Genomic DNA, 9,464 nt, shown 5'->3' with positions numbered 1-9,464 from the left:
ATTTAGTGTCCTGCAATAGATGCCAATGATGAGAGCTCCCCTACAACGGAGAAACCGAACTGATTGGGCTCTTTGCAGAACACTTGAATTCTGTTGCAAGGATAGTTTCAAGTTATCTGCTATCTCAACCCTTCATTCTATTCCAACCCTGGCTTTTATATCCTTGGTCTTACACAGTTCCATTCTTTTTGAAAGGTTAGGGAAAGGCATGGCATCTTAGAACTGGAAACATCATAAACTTCAGGATGTGCTACTGAATTCAACTCTTTCAGACTCTCCAGTCTCTCTAAGGGGTTATCACCCTGTAACATTAACTGCACCTGGAGATGCTGCCCAATATGCTATTTCTAACATTCTAATGTGTCTCATATTTCCAATACCAAAAAAATACTCAGCAGGTCAGAGGAGGGCTGAGTGCTAATCAAACAAGCATCTCTGCCATGGATGAAGGGAAGTTATTTATTTGCCACAGGGCGTCCAGTTTTTCACTGCTGTACCTACACTTATATGTCTGACACATTTGTTTCTGGTTAATCATGGTCCTGCAGATGTTGAGTATGAGTGATTTAGCCTTATGATATTAATGAATGTTATAGATTGGTGGTCAGATCCATTGTAAGAAATAGCCATTGCCCATCACCTGTCAATTGTCAGTTTGGAATCACTTTGACCTGCCAATAGAGGGGAGTTCATCAACAACAAAGCTTTGGGTAAAGACGGTCCTTGAACTTCTGCCTCAATACCTGGATCAAAGATGACCGAGCCCCAATGCCACTTCAACCTTGCTTTGTGCTTGATGATATCAGCCAGTGGAAAATTTCATATCAATTTTGAAAGCTTTTCTTTAACAAACTGAGTCAAATGATGCCATTTATTCTTACATCTGATTCTTTTGTTTGCATTTGGACTACGGCTACAATAAAGTCTCAATCCATGGTCACAGTCGAACAAACTACAGGTTTGATTATTATAGACATGCAATTATAACATCCACTGTCCTCAGTAGTTTCTTCATTGCATAGATCAAATTAAACTGGCTGAAGATTAGCTCTGTGATGGTTGGGAGCTCTGGAAGAGACTTAAGTAATTTTCTGGCACTTCAGGTTGTACTCCAATCAACTGCAAAGACAAGGCTGAATTAAGGATGAGTTGTGCATGGAGTCATCATCTTTCAGCTGTTTAAATGGCCCCAAGCACAATCGTTGTGTCTAATCCAAAGGTTGACACCATTAGAAATCACTTTACTGGTGCAGGAGCTGTGCTTTGCATTATCATTTGCTGGTACACCCATGTTGTTCTTCTGTGTTCATTGAACTACAAATAGTGCATTGGTTTGCTGACAGAATTAGCGATGGGGGAGCAGGGAGGCATGGAGATACTGTGGGATAGAATTCTGCTGCTGCAGATGACTCTCCTCTTCATTTAGCACAATACTGACATATAAATATAAAATATGGCACATAAATGTCACCCCTGCCCATGTGAGCATTTGTGCTCCACTCAAACATCTTCCTGACATTTCTCATCTACCTTAATATCTTTTTCCTCACATATCCAGCCTCCTGTGCACATACAGCTTTCACTCCAACATTCCCCAAGGCAGCAAGCCCCAGATTCTTCGTACATTTCTTTTGGTATCTCCACTGGATTCCTCGATGATTACTTTATAGTGACAGTCACCAGATACACCATTCACCTATCCAGTATTCACACCATCAAAGCCTATCATTTTAATTGGGTAACCACCAATCTTTTTTTGTCATGGGAAGAAAACTCAGCTTGTTCAATTAATCAACATACCTCTATACCCTCATAGTTCTGATACTACCTTTAAAGCTCTCTGCACCCTACCAAAACTTGAAATATTAAGGTGGTAACTGGACTACATTTTCCAAATATTACACTCTCTCCCAAGAGGTTCACTGAAGAGCTCTCTTGGTCCATCAACACAATCTCCACAGTAGGGAAGGCACAACAGTGTCTACACTACCTGAGGTGTTTAAGGAGGGCTAATCTACCTCAAAAATTGCTGGCCAACTTTTATCATTATGAGATGAAGAGCATATTGACATACAGAATGACAGTGGGGTACTCTAGCTGCAGCAAGACCGATCACAAAGCACTCCAAAGGCTGATTAGGAAGGCTCAGCACATCACTGGGACTCAATGACTGGACCTGGAAACAATCTACATATCCCAATGCCTATGGCATGCTTGTAACGTCATTTAAGACCCATCCCATCCCACTCTGTTCAATCTCCTGCCATCTGGTAGGAGATACAGAAACATCCTAGCCAAAACAGTAAGAATGAAAAACAGCTTCTTCCCGAGGTCCAATGGCCTTTGAGTGTTATGACGATTGAAGTCACTTGTTGTATTTAAAAGGGATTTTAAAAAAATTAAGCTACACCACATGCTTTGTAAATATCTAATTTGTTCGGACTGGAGAAGCAACGACAATGAAGTTTTCCCACCAGTGTTAAGCATTCCAGACCATAACTAAGAATGCTCCATTGCAGTTCTATATATAAATATTACACAAGCTCTCACCAGACCTCTGGCACATCCACTTTCACAATGAGTTATGAAAGAAAAGACCCAGATATTCCTTCCTTAGATTTTTTTTAATGTGTGACTGAAATCCACTGACACCTGGAGGTTTATGGGTTTTGTTCTGAATGTTTTCATTTTGTTGTTTCTCATCAACCAACATTCTACCTTACCAGTAAATACTGCAGCAGTTTCAATACTTTTGCCAGCTCCCTATCAATCTTGACTGGCCCTGTTCCCATTCAGTGGGGAGTCTGCACCACGTTTTACTCCTTGCTTTACGAAGGCTGTGGGGCGTGATGCAGTGTTCAACTCCATTTTGCCGATTAAAGTGATGAGGGAGATTGACATCAAGGTGAGCGCCAGCTGCCTGCTTTTTGATCAGAGTGGGATTGCTCTGCTACAAAGAGCTGACTGCCTTTCGATCACAGGTGAGATGGAGAGGCCTGCCAATGGGTCTAGAGAATGTTACCTAGGTTTTTCTGCTTTCTGGATGTGGTCTTGGACTAAAGACTCCTCACCCCCCCAGTTTAAAAAAAAAATGTATATTCTGTGTTTTTCACCCGATATTCATAGCTGTCTGGAGAAGAAGAGTTTCAGAATTGTATACTTTGATAATAAAATGAACCTTTGAAATTTTTTCTTCCACTTTAGTGGAATAATATTTTTCTCTATGCCGATTTTAAATGTTTCCCTGTTACTGTTTGTCAAAAATTGCTCATTTACCTTCCATGTTTTATTTTTGGCTCTTCAAAATGAGCTTTTCTCCAAGTTGTTACTTTAGCTTATGCCTATTTATGTTTAGCACCATCATGAAGCATATCATAATAAATTAATGTCACTATTAAATGCCTCTGGTCCCATAACTATCCTTTAGTCTACGAAAGATAAACTGCTAAAGATAAGTAGGTTTATCTCTGGTTCCATAAGAACAGAAGATATAGAAGCAGAACTAAGTAATTCATCCATCTAGTCTGCTCTACCAATCATGGTAGATTGTTTTTAACCCATTCTGCCCATAACCCTGAACTCCCTTCCTTCCCCTTAACCAATCTACCTTAAATATACCCAACGACTTGGCCTCCAGAGCCCTCGGTGGCAACAAATTCCAGATTCCCCACTTTTTGTCCAAAGAAATTCCTCATCTCAGTTCTAAAGGGATATTCCTTTAAACTGAGGGTGTATCCTCAAATTGTAGACTCTCCTACTAATCCTCTCCACGTCCACTCTATCCAGGCCTTCCAGTATCTGGTAGGTTTTGATGAGATCCTTCTGAACTCCATTGAGTACAGGCCCAGAGACATCCTGACAGTTATATCATTAAGTATTTGGCCAACTTGGTTAGTGGTGGTTCTGCTAAGCCACTGTGATGGACAATAACATCCCCCAATTACACTTCTTCAATAGTATCAATCAGAAACACTGAGCCATACAATCCCTTAAACATTCTTTACCATTCAAAATCACAGCTGGTCACCCACCTCATCAAACTTCCTGTTCAATACCAATATGCTGTAATAAAAGACAAGGTAAATATGCATGTCCAGGAAGCAATTCTGAAGGAAAATGGTCCTTTATCATGAGGGGCTTTGTGTACAGAAGCATGATTTGCTGAGATTCTACAAGACTTTGAGATTTCATTTCACATTTTATTCAGTTTTGGTCTCTGTTCTGACAAAAAGATATGTTGTGCTCCATGTTATCTATGATTTCTGAGAAGAGAGTATGGATATTCTATGAAAATTGATCAAATAAGATTGCTTTTTAATCAGAGTTTACAAGAATGAAAAATAATCTCAAGCAGACATATTATGCTTCAATGTACATTTAGTTTCTTAACGCTTAAAAAGCAATGCTGTTCAGTGCTTCCTGCCAAGGTGCATAATACGATCATTCCCTTGTCTTCACCTTGCCTTCTTGCTCATCCCATCTATATCCTTGTATTGACTCTTCACACCATTCTTTCAACCTGCTCTCTCTCCTAACCTTCCTTTATAAGGATATATTGCCCTCTTTACATTTAAAAAGTAAATACCACCACTCCAGTGCAACAGTAACAATATGCCAATCTGAAAGGTAACCCATATATTTCTACTAAGTGTTTTGTTTATTTAAACTCTTCCCATGCTATTAAACTGTCAACCATATTATCAGATTTTCACAGAAAACAGCGGAGTGGCAAGTAATCCAGTGTTTAAGCTAAGGGAGCCCAGAAGACACAGTGAAGTGTACACTGTGCTGGGTGTGTCCTGCTGTGGAGAAGTGGTCCTGGATGAGACTGCGGTCTGCACAAAAGGCACAACTGTGAGTACGGCCACATCAGGCTGTATCTGGGACAGTTCTCCCAGGTTTGCTATGTCCCTGAGAGGGAACTTTGATGGAGCCACTGGCTGGATGCAATCTTCACTGAAGCCCAATCCCATTGGTATTTTGAAGTTTAATACAAAGGAGTGGGTGGACTGGCACTTCAGCTATGTTACTGTGGGTCAGGAAGGAGACACGTGAAGAATAGGTAGCTGGGATTAAGTGAACCCCTTGAAGGGCATCAGGGATATGTAAGCAAATACTTAGGTAAAAAATCAGGATGGCAAGAAGAGACAGATAGTTTTGACAGGTTAAACCAGGGCAGACTTGCATAGTAGATGACATGGCCCTGGAGAGTTGTTATTGAACAGAATGACCTTAGGGGTACAGGTTCATAGCTCCTGACAGCTAGATAGGTTAGTAAAGTCAGTGTCTGGCAGGCGTGCCATCATCACTTAGGACAACGAATACGGTAGTTGGATCTTCATGTTATACCCGCACAAGTCATTGGTAAGACAGTGTGCAGTTCAGGTCACCAAACTAGAGGAAATATGTCATTTTAGCTGGAAAGGGTGCAGGAAAGATTCACAGGGACGTTACTGGGACTACACAGCTGGAGTTAAAAAGAGAGGCTGAGACTTTTTTCCTCTGAAATGCAGGAAGCTGAGGGGTGACTATAGAAATATATATAGAATCATGAGGAGCAAAGACAAGGTAGATGGTCACAGTTATTTTCACAGGAGTTTAAAAGGGCATAGGTGTAAGGTGAAAGGAAGGGATTTAGAAAGGACCCAAGGGCAAACATTTTTATACAGAGGATAGCTTGTATATGGAACGAGTTGCCAGAGGAAGCTGCAGAAGTGGATCAAAACAATGTTTAGAAGATGTTTAGGCAGGTACGTGGATAGAGACAAAATTAGAGGGATATGAGCCAAATGGGACTAGCTCAGATCAGCATGGACAAGCTGCGTTGAAGGGCCATTTCCATGCTGTGTAACTAAATGACTCCATATGACAAATCCACTTCTCTTTGGTTCATTTGTCAACCAGGTGGGTTCATGTGGCAATCTGACAGCTTCATAGTCATTACCTGGACAGCCTCAGTCTCCACAGCCTTCTTCAACAACTGGATATCCTCAGCTGTGGGAGTCTCTGTCTCCATGGAGAGCACAGTGTTGATATCTGAAGGCTCAACATACATGTTAAACTGAAAGAGACAAAAACACATGTGAAATTACATACTCCTAAATGAAAGCTATTATTTATATCAAAGACTTATAGCTATCCTTTCTGCAATCAGAGCTCCATGCAGAAAGCTCCTGCGGCCCTTTTACTTGAGTTTAAGTCCCATGAGGAAATAAAAGTACTCCGTAGTATGGGAAAATATCACTGACAAATATTGCAAGCCTGCCACAGAAGCTATTACTTTCATGAAATGCATTTATGAGTTCTTTAGGGTTTTTAAACAATCATGGATTCAAAAAGTACAAAAGTTACATTTATACAATTCTTTTCAAGTCCTCAGGAGGTTCTAAAGTAACTTGCAACCAATATTGATTAACTGCTGTACCCAAGACTGCAAGAAATTGCAGAGTCTTGAACATAGCCTATACTTCCTACTGCCCTGGGAAAGCAGACAACATAATCAAAGGATGTAGGCAAAAGGCAGATAAATAAAGACCAGTTAGCTTGTCTGTAGTAGGGCAAATAGTTAGCAATCTGGATAGATATCATACCGTCAGCAGACACAGCGTGGATTGAGGAAGCACAGGTCCAGTTTGACAAACTTACCTTACTGGAGTTCTTTGAGGATACGATGAGTGCAATGAATACAGGGGAGCAGGTTGATTTTGCATACTTGGATTTCCAAAGGCATTTGATAAGGACTTATCCATAAGGATGCATGCAGTTTCGGGTTATGTAGAAGCATGGATAAAGGATTGTTAATGAAAACAAGGCAAAGAGTTGGGATATCTGTACATTCCTCTGGTTGGCAATCATGGTGAGTGGAGAGCCACAGGGGTGAGTTCTGAGTCTGCAACTATTCATGATGGACAGAAAGCAAAATACTTAAGACTCTGCAGAGAGATAAAGAGAGGTTAAATTAATTATCCCTCCAGATTTTTTTTTGGGGGGGGGAGGGGAGGAGGGTGGAATTTAGATTTTAAGGAGCAATTGAGTAGCCTGGGACTATACTCGTGGAAATTCAGATGAATGAGAAGGGATCTTATAGAAATATAAAATTATGAAAGGGATAGATAAAATAGAGGCAGGAAAGTTGTGACAATGATTGGTAAACTGGTTCATTATTGTTACCCATAATGAGCGAAAAACTTTGTTTTGCAAACCATCCATTCAAACCATTTCATTAAAACATAGCATTGTGGTACGAGGGAAAACAGAATGCAGAATAAAGTGTTAGAATTACAGCAGTGCAGGCAGACAGTAAGGTAGGTGCAAGGCCAAGAGTCAATCTATCGTACAAGGACCATTCAATAGTCTAACAGTAGGACAGAAGCTGTCCCTGAGCCTAGTCATCAGGCTTTTGTATCTCCTGCTGGATGGAGGCATGGTGGGGTGGTCTTTGATTATGTTGACTGCTTTCTGAATAAACCAATTACCAACTGTTGTCTAGTCACTTAAAATGAACAATCCTGCAGTTTTCTAAGAACTGATGTCAAACACAATTCCAATAAAGCCATAGAGCCCCGTTCAGACATGACCAAGTAGCAAGTCAACAGTTAATTGAGGGGAGCTGTCCTTCACCTTCCAACATTTGATAGCGTGTAGATTATGGCCTTTTCTCCAGGAGCACAGTTTACTTCACAAAATTACAGCACATTCAGCTGATCAGTACAGACTTTATGCAATAAATAGAGAATGCCTGGTTTGGAAGGTTGATGGTTTCATTTATGCTTCACGGTTGGGCAATTCTAAATTTCATCTCACCCTTCTCTAGCAGCAGTCAGATTCCATGGCTATAAACTGAATAGTATCTTGCTCAAACATTTGACTTTCAATTAATGCTTTAAAAGTTGAAACACCAGTTTCCTGTTCCAGTGCCTGCCAGCTAATGGGTCAGAAAGAGGACTGAAGCAGTAGTAGTTCAGATCGACACATGGTAGCTAATCTTTGTGGAAACTCATACAGCACAGAAAGGAGATCATTGGATTAATTAGTTCTTGGGACACACCTTTGCTGGGCTAGAAAGTTTGCACTACTTCCTGTGTGTAAACCATCCCAAGAACACAAAGGCAACACCATTGGGTATACCTAATGCTTCATCAGCCAAATTATTCACTTGCTGAACAAATGCATGGAGGGGGTTGGGTGAAGAATGCTGATTTGGTACCTGAGGATTATGTTGGGCTAAATGTTCGATCTTTTGCCAGATCTCTTCACGTTCTTTAAGTTTAAATTTCTCCCTGAAATAGAAAAAGAACAGCTCAGTATAGAGCTCAGTAGCTCCAAGGACCAGGTAATTGAGCTGATATTTTTGTCTAAAGAATTACCGTTGTCCCCCCCCCCTTTACAAAGGCAGAGCGTTCCTATGAAACCTTTCTTAAGCCAAAATGGTGTAAAGCGAAGAACGATTAATTTATATGGGAAAAATTTTCATAAAAGCGAAAATCCTCTTTGTAATGCAAAAACAGGTTACTAATGTAGGTCTTTTGTAAAAGTGAAGTGGCGTAAAGTGAACATTCGTAAAGCAGGCGACACCTGTAATGTACAATTTAAATTGGTTTCAAACTGTCAAGGCTTGATATTTTCCACCTCAACACTGTCTGTATTTCTGAGCTCTCCACTGGAACCGCTACAAAGCATGAAGAAGATGCCACCATTATATGAACAACAGTTTATTGTAGGTAGAGAAAGAGAACAAAGATAGCTTGTAAAGACTGGACTGAGTTTTCAGTTTGTAATAAGCCATACACAAGGATAGTACCTTGATGTCTTTCAAGTTCTTCGAGAATTGTTAACTACCTAACTGGAAGAGTGCTCCCCAGTGATCTGATTGATTATAGAACTGAGAATCAGGAACTGTGACTGTGGCAATAAAACTGAGGTAAAGAAACAGTGTTGTAAAATTTCTCTCCCATTCTCAATGGGGAATCCCTGGCCTTTGCTGGGACTTGATGTCTGAGGGGCCTAATAAACTGAAATCAAAACATTGGCTTTTTGATTGTGTAAACTCTGACATTTCTCACCATAAAAATGACTACAGGACGCAGACAAGCCTGTTATTACTCTGGCAATAAGAAAACTAGAGGTCTATGATACCATGAGAGAAAATGAAATATCTAAATAGAATGACTTGGTCTTGAGACCCACGTGAGAGAAGTGAAACATCAATTCTTTGCTGCTGTGTGACAACGAGCTCAGTGGGAGCATGAGGATTTTAACAGCAGTGAAAGAAACAGTGAAAGCAACCACAACCCAGGAACAACTACTGCAGATAGAGGACCTTGACTTCAGAACTTAGATGACGACCCATTGAAATAAGACTGGCCAGTTTACCCTGTGTGGGTGATATGTGAAGCCAAATTGTGGTTTGTGACTTAATGCAAAGTGGCAAGCTAGTACAGTGAATTAAATGTAAAATAATTGGA

At 40.5% G+C, this 9,464-nt stretch overlaps 1 protein-coding gene across 5 annotated transcripts in view; it reads right to left on the bottom strand.

Moving 5' to 3' along the window:
* ppp2r5d (protein phosphatase 2, regulatory subunit B', delta) overlaps positions 1-9,464 on the bottom strand; it is a 232,454-nt gene that overhangs the window by 6,261 nt on the left and 216,729 nt on the right. For all 5 annotated transcript variants that reach the window (XR_012100241.1, XM_073056220.1, XM_073056221.1 and 2 more), the window contains 2 exons: positions 8,207-8,279; positions 5,945-6,061 (listed from right to left, as the gene is read on the bottom strand). Coding sequence is in view for 4 of the 5 variants with exons in the window: in XM_073056220.1 (XP_072912321.1) it covers positions 5,945-6,061; positions 8,207-8,279 (190 nt within the window). In the remaining variant the exon portion in view is untranslated. The remainder of the gene's footprint in view (positions 1-5,944; positions 6,062-8,206; positions 8,280-9,464) is intronic.

The sequence above is a fragment of the Hemitrygon akajei genome, chromosome 9 (genome assembly GCF_048418815.1).
Source record: "Hemitrygon akajei chromosome 9, sHemAka1.3, whole genome shotgun sequence".
NCBI lineage: Eukaryota > Metazoa > Chordata > Chondrichthyes > Myliobatiformes > Dasyatidae > Hemitrygon > Hemitrygon akajei.
Note: the sequence above shows the minus strand (reverse complement) of the source record. Positions and strands in the feature narration are given on the sequence as shown.